Source organism: Penicillium vulpinum (assembly GCF_028829585.1).
Source record: "Penicillium vulpinum strain IBT 29486 chromosome Unknown utg000004l_segment0_segment0, whole genome shotgun sequence".
Lineage (NCBI taxonomy): Eukaryota > Fungi > Ascomycota > Eurotiomycetes > Eurotiales > Aspergillaceae > Penicillium > Penicillium vulpinum.
In genome coordinates, this window is record NW_026643244.1 from 2,226,863 (window position 1) to 2,244,697 (window position 17,835).

The 17,835-nt window shown below is 47.9% G+C and overlaps 8 protein-coding genes across 8 annotated transcripts; 4 read left to right on the forward strand and 4 right to left on the reverse strand.

Annotated features, from left to right (window-relative positions):
• Positions 1 to 35: 35 nt before the first annotated feature.
• On the reverse strand, positions 36 to 1,388 carry N7479_009389 (WD40 repeat domain-containing protein; the record flags this gene model as incomplete). The annotated part of the gene is made up of 1 exon (XM_057257082.1): positions 36 to 1,388. The coding sequence occupies one exon, from the start codon at positions 1,386 to 1,388 to the stop codon at positions 36 to 38; it is 1,353 nt and encodes a 450-aa protein (XP_057104540.1).
• A 1,131-nt stretch (positions 1,389 to 2,519) lies between these two features.
• Positions 2,520 to 3,592, forward strand: N7479_009390 (ankyrin repeat domain-containing protein; the record flags this gene model as incomplete). Its single annotated transcript, XM_057257083.1, has 6 exons — positions 2,520 to 2,571; positions 2,623 to 2,648; positions 2,746 to 2,874; positions 2,967 to 3,089; positions 3,149 to 3,478; positions 3,539 to 3,592. 6 exons carry the CDS (start codon positions 2,520 to 2,522, stop codon positions 3,590 to 3,592), a joined length of 714 nt encoding a protein of 237 aa, XP_057104541.1.
• A 446-nt stretch (positions 3,593 to 4,038) lies between these two features.
• On the forward strand, positions 4,039 to 6,039 carry N7479_009391 (flavin-containing monooxygenase; the record flags this gene model as incomplete). Its single annotated transcript, XM_057257084.1, has 6 exons — positions 4,039 to 4,126; positions 4,176 to 4,298; positions 4,346 to 4,425; positions 4,496 to 4,814; positions 4,880 to 5,518; positions 5,579 to 6,039. The coding sequence occupies 6 exons, from the start codon at positions 4,039 to 4,041 to the stop codon at positions 6,037 to 6,039; spliced, it is 1,710 nt and encodes a 569-aa protein (XP_057104542.1).
• Positions 6,040 to 6,694: 655 nt separating this feature from the next.
• On the forward strand, positions 6,695 to 7,540 carry N7479_009392 (uncharacterized protein; the record flags this gene model as incomplete). Its single annotated transcript, XM_057257085.1, has 1 exon — positions 6,695 to 7,540. The coding sequence occupies one exon, from the start codon at positions 6,695 to 6,697 to the stop codon at positions 7,538 to 7,540; it is 846 nt and encodes a 281-aa protein (XP_057104543.1).
• Positions 7,541 to 8,757: 1,217 nt separating this feature from the next.
• N7479_009393 (uncharacterized protein) lies at positions 8,758 to 9,912 on the reverse strand (the record flags this gene model as incomplete). The annotated part of the gene is made up of 1 exon (XM_057257086.1): positions 8,758 to 9,912. One exon carries the CDS (start codon positions 9,910 to 9,912, stop codon positions 8,758 to 8,760), a length of 1,155 nt encoding a protein of 384 aa, XP_057104544.1.
• Positions 9,913 to 10,188: 276 nt separating this feature from the next.
• N7479_009394 (histidine phosphatase family protein) lies at positions 10,189 to 11,901 on the forward strand (the record flags this gene model as incomplete). Its single annotated transcript, XM_057257087.1, has 3 exons — positions 10,189 to 10,716; positions 10,767 to 11,665; positions 11,721 to 11,901. 3 exons carry the CDS (start codon positions 10,189 to 10,191, stop codon positions 11,899 to 11,901), a joined length of 1,608 nt encoding a protein of 535 aa, XP_057104545.1.
• Positions 11,902 to 14,091: 2,190 nt separating this feature from the next.
• On the reverse strand, positions 14,092 to 15,533 carry N7479_009395 (fungal specific transcription factor domain-containing protein; the record flags this gene model as incomplete). Its single annotated transcript, XM_057257088.1, has 2 exons — positions 14,092 to 15,389; positions 15,452 to 15,533. 2 exons carry the CDS (start codon positions 15,531 to 15,533, stop codon positions 14,092 to 14,094), a joined length of 1,380 nt encoding a protein of 459 aa, XP_057104546.1.
• Positions 15,534 to 16,056: 523 nt separating this feature from the next.
• N7479_009396 (H(+)-transporting V1 sector ATPase subunit H) lies at positions 16,057 to 17,620 on the reverse strand (the record flags this gene model as incomplete). Its single annotated transcript, XM_057257089.1, has 3 exons — positions 16,057 to 16,669; positions 16,737 to 17,262; positions 17,326 to 17,620. 3 exons carry the CDS (start codon positions 17,618 to 17,620, stop codon positions 16,057 to 16,059), a joined length of 1,434 nt encoding a protein of 477 aa, XP_057104547.1.
• Between the last annotated feature and the right edge of the window lie 215 nt (positions 17,621 to 17,835).

Consider the following 17,835-nt stretch of genomic DNA (forward strand, 5'->3'; position numbering starts at 1 on the left):
AGAGGGTACAAATGCCAGTGATGCTGGTCATCCCTCTAGTACCGCTGTCTGCCGAGAGTCGGGGCCCAAGTCAGAGGGTGAGTCTCAGGGGTAGCCTCTTCGTCCTGCTTCCAGACCTTGATAGTCTTATCAGCTTCGCCCGTAATAAGACGCAAACCAGTGCGATCAAAGGTAGAAGCCATGATACCAGCTTCGGCTTCAAGAGAGCCAGGCTGTGCGGTAGTCTCCATAGATTGGAAGCGGTGGCCAGTCTTCCAATCCCAGAAGGACATGGAACCATTATCACCGCCGGAGAAAAGAACATTCTCGTCATTGACAGCGAGAGAGTTGATGACAGAGTTCTGACCGTCGAAGTTCTGCATGAAATCACCCTTGGGGCACATCCACTGTTTGATGCTGCCGGTACTGGCGCTGGCAAATGTAAACTCCGAGGGGTGGATGGCGATGTTACGGACACCCTTCTTGTGGTGTGTCAGAACGCCCATGCTCTTTCCAGCGGCCAAATCCCACAACCGGACTGTGGAGTCCAGCGAACCGGAGATAATCTGAGGGTCGGCTTCTTGGCACTTGATGTCGGCGACAGTGCCTTTGTGTCCACCGAGAACGTGTACGTTGCTTCGCGTCCGCATATCCCAGACTCGACACACGCCGTCACGACCACCCGTGACTAACAGATCAAGGCGAGGGTGAAGGGCCAGTGTGTACACACCGCTGAGATGACCGTGGTAGTGTCGAATGACCTTGTTGGTTTCAAGATCCCAGCACTTGACCATCTTATCCTCACCGCACGAGAAAAGGTACGGATGCCGGGGTGAGACTGCTAAGCCACGGACGGTAGAGATGTGACCGGTGAGAGTGAGTCGCAATGCGCCCGTCGCTAGATTCCAAATCTTGATTGTCCGATCTCCTGCTCCACTAGCAAACCACTGGTTATTCGGTTCCACTGCCAAAGCTCGCACCCATCCCAGGTGTCCCGAAATGACGCGCATCAGCTTCCAAGGCGCGTGCCACTCGGGCCGCTGCTGCTTGGTGGCCGATGGTCTCTGGATCAAACTTGTAGGTTGGCCCTCAGCAGCGGCAGCTCCAGCTCCAGTGCCCGATGGTCGCCTCACAAGTGACATGGATGCGCCACTGCCATCTGCGGGTTTCTGCGCCTGAATCTTCGGCCGTTTTGTCCGGCCTGCTGTAGCCTTTGCCTGTTTCTCTGCGAGAGCTCGTGGTAGCTCGATAATATCCTCGTATTCCGCCTTCCGTCGGTAGGAAACGCCGATTGAGCCATCTGTAAGAGTTGAAGGTGTGACCATCAGGTATTCGGTACCAAAGAGTTCAGCAGTCCGCTTTGCGGAAATGCGCACGGCATCATCGACGGGCTGGGGGGTGTATTCCATTGTGTGTGTGCGTGGAGGTGTTATGGGGAGAGTGAGATAAATCGGTGTGCTTTGAAGGACAAGAGCTCCAAAGAATCACGGTCCGATGGTGCGCGCGATGAAAAAAAGCCTGCGGCCGGGTCGCGACTGCAATCGAATCCGGAGGTTCAGCCTAGGTACCAGTTTTAGAAGCACAGTTAATTGAAGACTGGAGCTGCGTGTCTAGCAGCTGTGAGGCAAGATATAGTTGAACGTGGTATAACAGGATGTTCATGAATCTTTGGATCGAAGTTGCAACGGGTGTTCGTGCCTGAGGCACCAAAATTGACCAACATTATTTCCGGCAAAAAGGGCGGTGAGGTTAAATGGCGGTGGGCCGTAGTATATATGATGTTGTAGGACTTCCGCATGATGCCTCTAGTACCTTCAAAGACATCTCGTTCTTGACCGACCATGTCCAAGCAAAAACCACATACACTCAGGCAGCAAGACAGTGAGTCTTGCTTGCTTTGACTTAATCGGACCTCTCTTTGTGTCCGTGAGGCATATAACGAGCATTGGCATTCACTTCTGTTGATCAATTTCCCGTTTCCCCCCTAGGAATATTCAGATGACCAGTTACTTACATACATTGTAAATATGTATCTCTCAGAAGATATATGAATGTCTACCATTTGTCCATTTTCAATTGACCTATTCTGATATCTTGCGATATATATACCGTATGATAAAAGTCATTTACATACATAGACAACCTTGGAATAGTGTAAAAGGGAGTTTTTCTATGAGATGAACGCAAAAAGGATCCTCCTTTGTGTAGATGCGTACGCTAAATAGTGAGATATTCAAATAATAATGCTCATAATAACACCTGTACCCATGCTCACTACAATACATATGATTGTCCCTTTTGTGCACGAAAGCCCCACAAAAGGTACATCTGGTACTCCGTACACAATTTCTCAACATTCAAACGTAGTGTATTAGTACTCCGTACGTACGGAGTACATGGGGAAGCAAGTTGACCCCTCCGGGCCCCCGGGGCTCCCGTTCACCGTGAGGTCAGCAATTGTGATGACTCAGCCAGTCACCCAGCCCCGGGGCTTATCGCAGCTCTTATCGCAATATCACTCTTCCTCCTCCAAAGTCACCATGGATTCCGATCAGAAGTTCGCCCTGCACGAGGCTGCCCGTGAAGGAAGAAGTGAGCTTGCCCCTTCTTTGTATAGTACAATTTACTAATATATCTCCTTAGACGAGGTTGTTGAGTCGTTGCTCAATGTGAGTTGTGCTCCACATAGGGCCGAGGCTGCCCCGCAAGATCCAGCTGGCGCTGGTACTATTCGGTTTTCAAGAACAAGGCTAATCATTGATACAGGTAAACCCGAAATCTGCATTTGTGAAAGATGATGATGATCGTCTTCCAATTCACTGGGCTGTGGCCTACAACCGACTCCCGGTCGTGGAATTGCTAGTCGCTATGAAGAATTTCGACCCAGATGTAGAAGTGAGTACCACCATTCTACTTTCGAAAAGAATTACCTGAGCCTTTTCAACATCGAGTGGCCATTATTATAGAATCTTGCTAAATCAGCATAGGATGGATCTGGTTGGACGCCTCTCATGATTGCAGCTAGCCTTAAAGATGCCGCAGGCGACGCAACGATCGACCTATTACTGCGGAAAGGAGCTGACGTCTCTGCCAAAAGCAACACTGGACAGGTCAGCTTTCTAAGACAACGATTTGTCTATTGGATGTACATGGACTTACTATTTAGTAGAATGCGCTGCACTTCGCAAGTTCCAAGGCCAATATTTCCACCGTCCGCACCTTGCTTGCCAATAAATGCAGCGCCAGAGTCAAGGATAAGCGTGGTCAACTACCCCTACACAGAGCAGCTGCAGTTGGATCTGTGCCTATCTTGAAGACCCTCTTGGAAGAGGGTAAGAGCCCTGTCAACGCAACGGATGGAGACGGATTCACAGCACTTCACCACGCTATCTCTGAGGGGCATGGACCCGCCGCAATCTTTTTGTTGAAGTCTGGAGCAGAAGCAGAAAAGAGAGACAGTGATGGTAGACTGGCCATTGAGCTAGTCCCAGATGACAAGGTAACCCCCTCATTAGGTATTCACTTAGATCAAAATGGCTGATTCTTCGTGTTTGTCTAGGTCAAACAATACATCCTACAGACAGCAGAGAGAGAAGGAATTGAACTCCCTTGATTATTCTAGAGTATCTAGTGCCAGAGGATTAAGTAGCTTGCAAGACTCGGACGAACCATCGCCGGAATACTGCCTACCTCGGCAATCCAGCCTCGGCCGCCCAGCTTCCCCGCATTGCACTACTAAACTTTCAAACTTGTATGAATTTCCTAGGTTTATTCCAGCTTTTAGTGGACAGATCAAGTCTTTCATGCTCTCTGATTGCTCTTAAAATATCAGGGCGGTGACTAGCGCCGAGAACTTGCATGCTGCTCGCCCGCATGCATGCCCTGTGACCTAAGCTGCATAGACATCTACAGGGTTCAAGGGTGATAGGCCTCGGTAACCCCAGTGATTGAATGTTCTGTTATGTTGTTTAATACTGCGGGGGAGGCTTTGGTTATATTCTAGGCTACCTCCCATGATTTGATTGTCAACCCAATATTGCATAGTCAACCCCTTTCAGAATGTTGGGATCGAGTAACACACGCCTCCCTGTGGGAAACAAGGACTTTACCAATGCCACTGTTGTCATTATTGGCGCCGGCATATCGGGTACGTTAATTCCTCCAAGGCAAATAAATTTTACTAACCTTTCCTCAAGGAATGTGCATGGCAATTGATTTGGTCAAACGGAACAAAACTCACAATTTTGTTATTCTGGAGAGAAGTAGCAGCGTGGGCGGAACCTGGAATGACAACAAGTATCCCGGCTGCTGTTGTGACGGTAAGAAAGACTCTACATACACAGTGACAGCAACTAATGAAGACTAGTCTGGAGCTCGCTCTATAGCTATTCCTTTGAACAGAATCCCGATTGGTCAAGAGAGTATCCCGGACAAGAAGAAATACATGTTAGTAATATGTGACCCTCGACCTGTCTTGTGATATACGAGCCATTGCTGATTATTGTGCATCAACAAGGCGTATCTCGTTGGTGTTGCAGAGAAATATGGACTCTACAAGCACATTCGATTCAATTCCACGGTGGAAGAGGCCCGTTGGGATGAAATCGAGTCTAAGTGGAAAACAAGCGTCGTGGTATCAGGGCAGAAAGACAGCGAATTCTCGAACTCCTACGTTTTGAACTCCGATTTCCTTGTCTCTGCTGTTGGGCAACTCAATCTACCCCGAACCCCTGACATCCCAGGCCTGGGAGATTTCCAAGGGAAGATAATGCACTCTGCTCGGTGGGATTGGAGCTACGATATGACTGGAAAGCGGATCGCAATCATTGGGAATGGTGCGCACTCCACTAAAAAGAAACAAGAACCCACCTACAGGATACAATACTGACTCATTATACAGGAGCAACTGCCGCTCAGATTGCCCCTGAAGTTGCTCGCGTTGCTTCCCATCTCACTATCTATCAGCGGACGCCAAACTGGGTCATTCCTCGCCTAGATCAAACGGTATCTACCCTTCAAAAGGCCTTTCTCCGATGGGTTCCACCCCTGAAATGGCGTAAGCGTGCGCTTCAAATGGAATTTCGCGAAGCTTTCTATACAGCTGTCGCAGATAAAGATTCGGATCTTTCGCAATACATTCGGACCTCATGTACCGAGACGATGAAATCTCAACTGCCTAACCGACCAGAGCTATGGGACTCGCTAACGCCCAGTTATGCTCCGGGATGCAAACGAGTCATTATTACAGATGATTATTATCCCGCTCTTGCCCGTGAAAACGTACACTTGGAGACACGGGGCATCACATCTATTACGGAGTCCGGTATCGAGGTCGATGAGGTAGATGAACAAGAATACGATCTTATCGTCCTTGCTACTGGCTTCAGAACTGTGGAGTTCATGCATCCCATCCGAATTTATGGCTCAAATGGCCGGTCGTTGGAGGATATCTGGAAAAATGGAGCAACGGCCTTTAACGGTGTTACCGTCGAGGACTTGCCCAACTTTGGAATGCTCTATGGTCCCAACACTAACCTCGGTGAGATATGCCATATTTCCAAATGAAATCATGGACTCAATCATTCTAACTAATCAAAAGGTCACAACTCCATCATTCTCATGATTGAAGCACAGTCGCGATATCTGAACACCCTAGTTAGGGAAGTGATGCAAGCCCGTCAACAAGGAAGGACGCTGGCTCTCAAGCCAGAACCGGGTGCGCTGAAAAGCTACAACGATAGAATCCAGGCCATTCTACGTGCTACCAGCTTTGCGGATCCAAATTGCAACAGTTGGTATAAGAGAGATGACGGGGTCATTACCAATAATTGGAGTGGGACTGTGGTTGATTATCAACGTGAACTCTCGAAGGTGCAGTGGGAGGACTATATTGCCGAGGGAACCGGTAAAGACCGTGTGGTGAGCAAGGCTGCTACAATAGTGAAGCAGGTTCAGGAGGAAATCTTGATAAGCAATTTTTCTTTGCTTGTTGGCGCTATGAGTTTGTTGTCGGCGACGGGTTATTTTGTAGCTCAGTCGAAGCGGTTCAGAGCACACTGAGATAGTTTTGAGGTATTTTCAACAGAGACAATATAGCCAATTATAGATGTTCGAATTTCTCAGTTGCGCGGAATGTATGTGAGGGAGTGGGGTTTTCTAGCCTTTGGTACCCCTAGGAAACTGATCGTCTTTTGTGTCCTATATCACCATATAAATACTCAAGATATTACCTTACAATGAGAACGTTTGACGAATGGCGCACAAGACATGAGTCTACAATTATATCCAGACAACGGAAGATTGGCAAACTTGGCCTCGACATATCAGATGCACAGTTTTCCAAGATCAAAAATAGTATAAGCTATAAAGGAAGAAACAGTCAAAATATTCTTGAACTCAGCGATAAAATGTGGACAGAGGAAAGTGTGTTTAGCCGTTGGAGTTTGCCAAGGAATGTAGGGCTGCATGTTTGAGAACCCCCTTTCTTGATAATGTCATAGAAGTAGGTAGCATACTTCTATCCTGGGGTTAAGCATATATAAACAATGCTGCACCCCTTGTAAGACATAGATAAATCCCCGTTCGTCATAACCTGTTAACGACGTCATAAATCAAGGTTAATGCTTCTCTGATAATTTACCACATCCTTCGTCGATTCCCATTACCTTACCCTGATCGTTTTTTTTAATCCACCGACACGTCAAGAATCAACAGAATGGCCTCTCCAACGCCATTAGTGAAACGAACCCTCTCTGGGGAAGGACCCCCAGAAGATGAACCGTTAAGCTCGCCGCCAAAAAGGCGCCGGGTAAACTCCGTTGATAAAATGCCCATCGCGACAACTGTCGCGCCTGAAGGCTCCAAAGACCTGATACCCCAAACGACTGCCGAAACAGAAGCCTCGATCGAACATGCCTCCAACTTGAGAAGTGCATTCGGAGATGATAATTTGCCAATAGAATGCAACTGTCCACCATTGCGCGGCCGATCCAACTATCGCGTCTGGCGCCACAAAATGAGGCTTATTCTAAGCCGTAATCAGCTTTTAGATTTGGTTGAGGGCAAGATCGGTCAACTTCCCCAATCGCATTACTTGGGAAGCCAATTAGACAGCCTGAACGAGGCAGCGGAGAAAATCATTAAAACACACCTGTCTGCCACTACCAGGCCGATTGTTCGCAACATTCAAAATGCACAGAAGATATGGGAGAAGCTAGAAAAACACTGCAAGCCTGCTGATTGGAGCTTGGTGCGATCTGGGTGGCTTGAGTTGCAGAATATCAAATACAGCCAATGTTATGACGTCTCGGAGTATGTGCATAAGGTGGATGATGCATGGAGATGTATCTGCCTTGACCAGGAGGACCTTCTTGAGAAACACGAATTCGCTCGTTGTGCTAGCCTCGTGTGCTCTTTGGATACACCCAAGTGGGAAACTTGGAAAATAGGTTTTCTCTCTGGTCGCAATATGAATACGCCAAGCTGGGCAAGCCTGGTGGAGAACTTGACGTCAGCTGAGGACAAGGAAATTGTGTCTGATTTAATTGGCATTGCAATCTGACTCGACTATGTAGTGAGTCTGCATTCTATGGCACTGTGCAAGGTGTTGCGTCTTTCATTCATTTTGTTTTACAGCGTTAGCTATGGTGGATAAAGCCAAACCATCTTCCATATGTAAACTAATCATCGTAATTTTCTCATTTTCCCAGTGCACTCGCAAGATTGTTGTCCGAATATAATATTGATCTAGAAGGGCAAAGATAGACGACCGAGATAATCTTATCTGATCGTCGATCAGCATTCTCGAAATTCCTAAGGTATACTCTCGCTTCTACCGACCTTATATAGAATTATTATGTCTACGGCAGTTTAAGATTGAGAGTTTCTAACTTCTCTTTTCCCCATGTCGCCTTCATCTTTATCATACTTCCTTTTCCATATTGAACCTTCTCTCAGACATGAGTCATATCTACATTGAATACCAGTTACTAGTAGTTCAATACCATGCCCCCTACAGCACATCTGTACAATCCACTAATGACGATATTATGTCTCACCTTCGACATGCCAAGATGTCCCCTCGTATAGGCCAGCCGGCTTCTTCCAACCCAGGCGACAGGCACTATTTGTGTGCTGCCAACAAAGCTACTTACAACGTTACTGCTGTCTCCTTTTTTTCCCTCTTCCGGGTCCCCTTTCACTAAGATATAAAAAGGTCTGTAGAACATAAAAACTCCCACTGGTTTTTCTGGTCCGAGCCTAAGGTCCTTTGTGCAAACGCTGAGTCAAGACCCGCAACAACCCGAAACATCTGCCCATTATTACTCCGTATTTGCCATATATATGCCTAATGGGGTATTCCCCGAGTGAACTGTATCCACAGATTTTCCCCACAGATAACAAATACACGTGGGAGAAGGTACCGTCCAAGGTTCCAAGGTTGGAAGGCATAAGGTAAAAGTGGGTCCTTTTACGAACATGTCTCGGGGGTTATATCGATCGATCTGAAGAAAGCACGTGGGCTTAAAGTGCTCGAAGAGGTTGAGTCTTGGCGATGGGACTATGCTTATGAGTGGCATTTCTATACATATGACTGCCCTGTGAATAAACTGGAAGGCCAATTTTGGTTGGAAATAGTGCGGAAGTATGTATTGATTCCAAGACTTGATAATTGAATATGTATTCTCCTGCCAACATATACTATTCTCCTATCAAAATACACTATCATCCCACCAGTATCTACTATTCTCCTGCCAACATCTCTCTAATTTCTGTACCTCACAGATCCAAAAGTGTATCAACCAGGTTGGAAGGCATGTCGTAGTAATCAAACATCACGATTCCGACCCGCTTGCCCTTCTGTCTTTTCAGGAAAGGCACTAGCTGGTTGTTAACTCCACCGAACGGTGTGTACCGAGTGCCGTTTCCAAGTGCCATAATCCGAGGGTAATCGGGAGGGTCATTTGAGATCTTGTTAGCAGATGCCCAGGTCCAGAAGAGACTGTTCCGGTATTTCTTGGAAGTAGCTTTGCGGATATTTTTCACTGTGGCATTGTACTTCCACCGGATATTCTCCCGTGCACTGGATCCGTGCTCCGTGAGCGGCTCATAGTAGTCTTCGATGTAGGCCTTGAATCCCTTGTCCTTGTTGTATTCCAGAACAATCTCTGCGCCATTATCGTTCCAGAGGCTGGGTGAGAAGTTCAGGCCGGGAAGAGAGGCTGTGTAAGACTCCGGCAGCTTGTCGAGGTCGAAACGCCGCATGAGAGTGATCTTGCCACGTGCAGCACCCAGGGTACCCAATTCGTCTTTATTTTGCATGAAATAACGGCGCGCGGCGCGCGAGGTAAGAATGCTGTGGAGTTGCATTTGCACAGCGGCATTATTGGAGGCGTACAGGGCGGTTGAGCCTTGGTACTGGAATGACAGGAAAAGGGTCTCCGAAGGGTGGTCATCCAGCCACTTGTAAAATCCGAACATCACATCCTTGACTGTAGCTGTCTGGGAGAGCAGAGCCTGTCCATGGTAGTAAATAAGGGTCGAGTTTGTCGGGTCGAAAGCATATCGCAGATCAAATGCCCGAATTCCCATGTTGAGCATGTCAATGAAGGATGACTCTTGGCACCGCAATGCTTCTGGGGTCGGAACAACCACCTGGTTGAGATCAGTGATGCCGCGCATGGCATCTTGGGTCTCCTGGGTATAATTCCATGTGGCGCTGTCATGGGTGCCGGGGATGTTCATATGAACGAGCAGGGTTTTATCGGGGTATCGCTTCATCCATTCCGCTTTCCCCTCCGTAATTTTCTTGTACGGTCCAAAGATTGGGGCGGCAGTGTCGAGTACTGATTGAAGTGCGAGATCCGCCAAGGCGGCAGATGCCAGGGGAAGGGCCATGGCCATGGCCATGACAACTGAAGATTTCCACATCATTGTGAAAATATTGAGAGTTCAGTTCAATTCACAGATGATCGAATTCCCAGATCAAGGCTGGGAATTTCATTGAATATATACTTCGTAGAAGTCGCATTATAGTACTTGCTTAAATGGTCCCTGCAGCTAATATTCTGCAAGGTGACGATGGTGTCGATGCCAAGACCCCACGCAATCTCACGCAGCTACCGGAAATTCCGGAGAATGCACCTGCCGATGGCCTCATGGAAGAAGTATTGCTCAGTCCAAAGTTGGAGATAATGTGTAGAAAAGCACATGGCTACTAGAACTCCCCGGGTTGGCTCGAAGACGCCACGTGCGCCGGTTGTAAGGTTGCAACTGGTACGACTACGGTGGAGCTTCATTTTGTTTATTGTCTTGGGATTATTGGCAATAATCAGTTCAGAAATCTATATCTTCGAGGGTATCCGACAGACCTGGTACTCATCACTCAAGCCAATCTCAGTCATGCGCAGCATCATCTTCCTTTCTGTGGCAGCCTCTGTGCTGGGTAAATCCGTCCCTGCGGACACCTTTTACCCCCCATCGGTGAATGATACATCATACATCACCGACAGCTCGATTGGCACCTATGGCGCTACCTATGAAGCTCCAACCAAGGGCCCGACCAGCGGCACCCCCTACGGCGCCTATCACTACTGTGCTATGCCGCACCCTCGTTCGAAGGAATACGAGCTACCCGAAGCTCTGACCAAGGGATCCACTAAGGGAAAGATCGTGTATCTGGAGTATCTCCAGCGTCACCAGCGACGAACTCCCTACAACATTTTCCCCGGTGGAGAGGTAAGCAACTCTCGGATCGATTCTCGGTCCAAACTAACTCCTTTCCTCAGGACCAAGAATATCGCTGTGAGAATGTGCGCCCGTATCTCTACGCCGGCGCCAACAGCAATAGTGGTGTCCAGCCCATTGAGATGTATCAGCAGACATACGAGGACCCCACCAACCCCTTCTCGCCTGGTGTGAGCGGTACCTGCCAGTACCCCCAGATGACCATTGGAGGGATCCAGGACGGATATCAACACGGCAAGGACCTGTGGAGCGTCTATGGAAAGAAGCTCGGCTTGATCCCTAAGAAGCCTAGCAAGCGCGTCTGGTTCCGCTCCAGTGATTCAGCCCTCACCCAGGCCTCAGCCGGTGTGGTCCTGCGTGGCATGTGGCCCAAGTACAAGGGAGCTCTTCCCCTGCACCAGATGGTTTCGTCCGTCAACACTGTCAACAGTGGATACTCTTGCCCTGCTGTCGGTGCTACTCTGTCGAGCATCAAGACTACCGAGCACTGGAACGAGCATCTGGCTGTCACTGAGGAACTGCGCTCCAAGCTTGGTGCTATGTTTGGCGCGACCGATAACGCGTGGCAGGGTACCTTCGACCACTTTGCCGATAACTTCCAGGGTCGTCTTTGCAACGGTTACAGACTGCCTTGCAATGTCTCTGATTCCTCGGACTGTGCCACCATGGAGATGGCCGAGCAGGTCTTCCGTGCTGGTGATTGGGAGTGGAACTACTACTGGCGCAACAACCCAGAAGTCGTCAAGTACATCCAGGCTGTCAAGGGCTTGTTCATTAGCGAGATCATTGGCCGTCTGCAGGCTGTCGTGGACGGAAAGTCTTCCATTGATTACAGCCACATCTTCATTCACGATGGCGATATCGGTCCTATGCTCGGTGCTCTTGGAATCGACACTCTTCGCTGGCCCGGTATGGCATCTAACATTGCCTTTGAGATCTGGTAAGTCACACCACTTTCTGATATATTGGCATTCTCTAACAATTTTTTTTTTCAGGGAGACACAAGATAGAAAGGGAAAGCACGGAAAGTATGAGAAGTCCTACTACGCCCGTGTTCTGTACAGTGGCCACCCCATTCGCACCATCCACGGTGTTCTTGACTGGGTCCCTGTCTCGCAGCTCATTGATATCCTGAAGGTCTACGTTCCTGAGGATATCAAGACTCTCTGTGGATAAAAAAAGCCGGAGATGGGCAATTTTAATTATGGTCTGGAAACATTTTTCTAGATCATTCAAGGTTATCAACAGGTCCTCTTAGTTCTAATACATAGTATAGAAAAAGCAACTCTCCCATATTTCAAATATCATGCTTATTCTCATAGATTACTAGTTACATAATAGACCTCCCATGTGCAAGCTAACTAACTAGATAGGATCCACTGCTAGTACGGGGTACATAGGTAGCACCCGTGGACTAGCACATACTCCGTACTAGTAATGTCTCAATTGCCACCGAGAAGGACTAGCGCTCGACTATTCCAACGATGAACATGACCCATAATTGTTGAGCTTGACTCATCTAATTATTCAAGAAATAGGTCTCAGAGTATTATAGATTAATATTCCTATAAGGTAGTTCAAGCTTCAAAATCTGTACGCTCATTGCTCAATAGAGCAACGACTCTTCATTCCTCTCGCTAGACCTTGAAACATATTTCCCATGTCATCATTATCAATAAATATCCTGCAACGATACCTATAACACTCAATTTACCAAGAAGGTTGACACCTCGAGCAACACTCAAGCTCCCAGATAACGGATGTGCAAAAAGCGCACTACGGAAGAAAACATTCGCAGCGAATAGACTATCCGCGTACTTGGGGTAGGTAAAGGTCATCTCGAATGGCAGGTTCCATTTTTAGAGGTGAAATCAGAGAAATAAAAATGACAAGAAGGATATCCCTGGGTTGGATGAGACACTGTTAAATGAGGTTAGAACGGACAGACTATATGCTTACTTCCCAAGATTATATATGTACTACGTTTCGAATCAAGATCCTTTATGGATCTAGGTGCCTTGTTCCAAAGGATTGGAATGAATCTAATGATCGATAATGGGATGTTATAATATGCGTTGTAGTCTGTGCCAAACCGAACCGACGGACATCATTGCAGGATTCATATACAAAATACAGTATATGAAAAAAAAAAAAAAAAAAAAATTTATGCTCACCCTGACCCCGACTCTTCCAATCATGCTAGGCTTGCTAGCCACTGCACAACTGTCCAGGCATAATGCATCGGTTATATTATTATCAATAAAGAAATTGGCAAAAAGATCTGGACTTGCAGGGAATCGAACCCTGGACCACTCCCATGCTAAGGGAGTATTATACCACTAAACCACAAGCCCAGTTGATTGGTGGGTGCTCAGTAAAAAGTACTAACAGAAATTAAGTATTTTTTGTGTGATCGCCTATACAAAGGATACTTGAACACTGCACGAATTCTAAATTTTTCTCAACCAGAGTAGCTAAAGAGGAAGAGTAAAAATATAGTATAATTCTCGATTGATCTAGTATTAGGCTTAATTTAGATATTTACTGTGAAATAATGATGATATTGCAAAAAGACATACATATGTAAAGATTGTGGTAGAAATATATATCCGAACTGCTAGGTAGATGCTCGTGCTGAGCACACCTTGAATTTCCATTAAATAAAACATAACTCCACGCTATATGCATCTTCTGATATATACGGTGTTTAAGTACCCGCTGAATGGGTAAACCAAACAAAATAGACCTAATCTGTAGATTCTGTTTACACGCACTAACACTGGGTAGTGGTGTTGGTACACTTGACACGGCTCACGTTACTATATACTCCAAGCCTAGAGGGATTATTATCGCTTGGGATCAATAAAGAAATACCAAAATAAAACGATGCAATCAGCTTATCATTTCGATCCGTCACTTGTTATGTCCAGAGCCTGGCTACGTACCTCCGTCTTTGGACGTACCTGGCGTCTCTCACTTGAGGTAAGTGTTTCCAATGAAACAATTACCCAGACAAGCTAATACCTATCAGCCAGATATTTGACCACGGATGAACACAAAGAGCAGTGCTAGGTTCCAATGGGAAAGACATTTTGTGTACAATTGCTAAAAAAATATTTATCACTGGCCACAGCTTCCAAACGCCAGGACTTGAATATGCACTCCAAAACCCCTGCCAACACCGGCTTGTTGACATATAACCTTATGGTATAAACAAAAGAAAATAATATATACAACCTGAACTCAAAAGCATGAATCATTGCACATGAGGCATAACAGGCTCTCGTCAACTGGTCTCCTTAGTAAGGGATGAAATCGAATTGCATTCGTTCTATGAGATGTTAGCATGAAAACACAAAGAAACGATTAAAAAAAGGTCTTACCAAGGAAGTGGCTCCAGTCCTCTTCCTCACTCAGTTGGTTAGACCAATACTGCTCAAGGAATTTCAACGACTGAAGAACATTCGGAACGCGAATAGTGTCATGCAAGGATGACAGCAGTTGCTTGACTGTAACTCGATCTTGACCACGCGCCTCGCAGCCTGCAATAAAGATTGGTGTCGTTAACATCACCCAGGGCGAGAGACCTGACGATGGCCCAATCTGCGCGGTGCACTCCAGGATACGCTGGACCGATTGTTGCACCTCTGGCGACGTAGTTGGTGTCTTTCGAAGCCGTCGGTGGATCTGAATAAGCGCGCTGTGTTGGAACGCCTCATTGCATAGCAGGAGCTGCTGCGCGCTCTCTGCAGATAAGCCTTTTGCAGCGCTAGGGTAAAACAAGGGCTGCGAGGTTGAGTCACGATTCATGAGCTGTCGAATTGCGAACTCCAAGGACGCAGCATCATTCTCGACACTGTCGTCAATCTCTCCTGCAACAAATCCGTGAGTAGCCTTTTCGATTTCATGGCTTCGCCAAGCGGCAGCACCGATCTGTCTGAAGACAGCCGCAAGGTCTACACTGAACCCCCAATAGTCATCTAAATAATCAGGAGACTCGCCCAGCCCCATCAAATCAGAGGAGGCGAAGTCCGAGGTATCTCCAATAGGTGGACCATTGCCCGTCAGTGCTGTAAGCGACACGATCGACCAGTACCAACGATCCAAATACCGCCGGAAACCGCTTGTAGAACGCAGTGAATCCTCACCAGCGGCGTCTGATGCCTTCATCAATGCTCTCGCCCCGTCAATATGTGCTCTCCATGAGTTTGGGTTGATCGCCCCAGAATGAATCTCAGCTAGACAGAGCGTCCGAGCCGTCGCTACCAGCGCCTCCGGGTCCTTGGATGAAGGGTTCAGTAGCTCTGTTCGGAAATGTTCAAGACTGAGAGCCATTAGCTGGGCAATATCCGGTGCTGTTTTTACGCTCTCCGACTGGTTGTTTAGGGCTTGTATATGGATCGCCGATAGGGCGGTGGTAGCGTAGAGTAAGGAGGGAGTCTGGAGAGCCATTGGAATCAGCATGCGACATATGTCCTGCTGCATTCCCGAATGACACGCTGTGATTTGTGAGGCTTCGTTGATAAAATGGTGCAACAAGGCCTTTTGACTGGACGATAAGGACGCGAAGGGGTCGACGGGTTGCGACAGAGTAAGATCTGATGCGGGTCTGGCGCTGACTGGCGCTGACTGCACCGCCTTCTTGGTGGTGTAGATAAACTCTCCTGGTGAATATTCTGGAATGGTCAGAATTATGTACAAGGCCCCTCTAGTATGAAGCACATACCGAGTCTCTGCATTCCTCCTGTGCCGACGCAAGCACCAAACCGGGATCGCGAGAACGCTCGTCCACCCCACTGCAACTGCATTGCATATTGGCATTGCTCGCCTGCAGTCTGGCAGCGCCCACAGTTCGGTCTCTGCTCGTCACATTTTTGTCGGCGCGCTTTACATCTCTTGCAACCTGTGAAGGATCTCGACATGGGTGCTGTTGGTGGGATGATGTTCTCGGCGAAGAATTTCTGCGGGGGAATGGAAGCTCCCCGGACATAATCCGCCCGCGTGGCAAATATAATTTCTGGGGGAATATAAGTTTAAAATGATTATATTGGATTCTATGGAAAAAAAATCGAGGAGCAAGTTGGGTGTTCTTATCTTGCTGCACCGTTGCATATCTTGGGTTTTTTAGTGGTCGATCGCAAGATCCACCGAGTACATTTAGAATATCAGAATCGAGAGGGCCATGAATGACATAGATGAGTGTGATTCTAAAATCCCCAAAAAAGGAAGCGAGTATGCGCTAGCGCAAGAAAATACACAGTACATGCTAACCAGAGTATATGTCCATCCTGGAAAGCCATCAACATATCAAAAATATCCCCTTTTGAGGTATTAGCCCTCAAAGGTATATCGAAGCCACTCGCCGACGGCGTGCAAGCTCTCCCACCGTACTGATTCATCTTGATCAACCATCAGTTCCATCACCCGCGTCTTTAAGCCTAGTCGCTCCAACTGCCCACGGCGTTCGGGAACCTCCTTCACTAAGTGCCCTACGTCGTTGCAAGCAATAGCTAGCACCTGCTTGTCGTTATCCCAACTCTTAGACAGAATCTCAACCAGCTTCTTGGGCAAAGCGCCGTTTGAATCCTCAACAATGCGTCGAGCGTTCTCTTTCCAGAAGGTCGGGTTCTTGTGAGGGGGCGACCAGCGCAAGTGGCCCGAGTGAACTTCAGCGGCATATTCATCGAAGGTGGTCTGTGTTTTAGTGTACTCTTCCAACATGGAAGAGAGCGAGTTGAGATCCTCGAGCAGGTCGGGGTCGGTCAAGTGACGACCACCCAAGTTGGTCAGGAGGGCGGGGAGTCGAAGGAACACGGCAATGGGCAGCAGAGTCGTCCGGTTGCTAGAGCAAAGATTGTACAGGGTTGCAACAAGCAAACGAGTGGTCTTTTCTTTCGGTGAGAGACGCAGAAGGTGGGTGTAGAGTTGGATAATTTCATAGTTCCTAGGAGGAGTGAGGAGTTAGTAGACGCTTAGAGTGTAAACAGATTGCCTGTTGTCACATCACTTACTCTTGAAGTTCATCGCCAACAAGAGCGCCTTCAAACGCAAGCTGCCACAGAACAAGGAGCACCCGATATAGAAGCTGGAGGCCAATACCACCGGCGATACCAGGCTCGACGCTGCGAGTGCTGCTTCCCAGTGCGTTTGCGCTGCTTGCGTTGTCTTTAGCCCCCGCTGCAGCTCGAAGAGTGTCGATCAAGGGGGTCAGGGTCTCTTGACGCTGCGCCCAAAAGATCTCCCGGGATCGGCTTGTTCTCAACAGCTCTGAGAATCCTTGGACACCGATGTCCTGGAGTCCACTGTCCTGATTCTTGGTTAAGGTAGAGAGATAGGTGTAGAGCTGTGGGAGAGCCTCGTTATCGCGTGGCGCGGGTTTGGGCGAAGTAACAAGACTGTGCGACACAAGCGCTGTGAGAAAGGTGGACGTGAGCAGAGGAATGGGGTCTTCAGCATTTGTCGAGTGCTGCAGGAACGGTAGGAAGGGCTTGTACGGTTCTGGGTGAGAAACAAGCGAGTTGGCCAGAGAAGGCACATCTATTTATTGTAGTTCAGATCAGCATAATTCCTCGGAAATTCAGCTCCGCCAGTAGCATATACCTTGAATCAAGTCCGAGGCCAGTACCAGTATATACTGCACAATATCGGTCCTTCGAGAGGCCGAGTCCAAGACACTCTTTCCCTGTGCGCCGCCGACCAGCAGCTCCGTGTATCCAGCAAGATCTCCTTCTATCGTCTGGCGGCGTTGGTCTTTGCGCACCTTATCCACCGCCTTGATCTTCTTCAAGTGGTCATCGGTGATGTTGCCCGCTCGGACGGCACCCTCCCATGGAATTGGGCGAGCTCGAATATTATTCTGGAGGGAGCTGAGGTAGGTGGGTGGCTCCAGTGACATTGTGAGTGTAATCTGGGAGATTTGGAGCCAGAAAAAGGAGCGTCGCTGGCCGTGAATGGATACAACTGGAGGTGTGTCCAGATAGACGGGGGAGCTTGGAGATGACGGAAGCCTGTGCCAAGACCGACGGTATCTCAACGCATAGCCTCAACCTACTTTGTATGTTCTCTGTTCTCTATTTTGATTTTCGCTTCCTATTTCTCTATCGTTTTTCT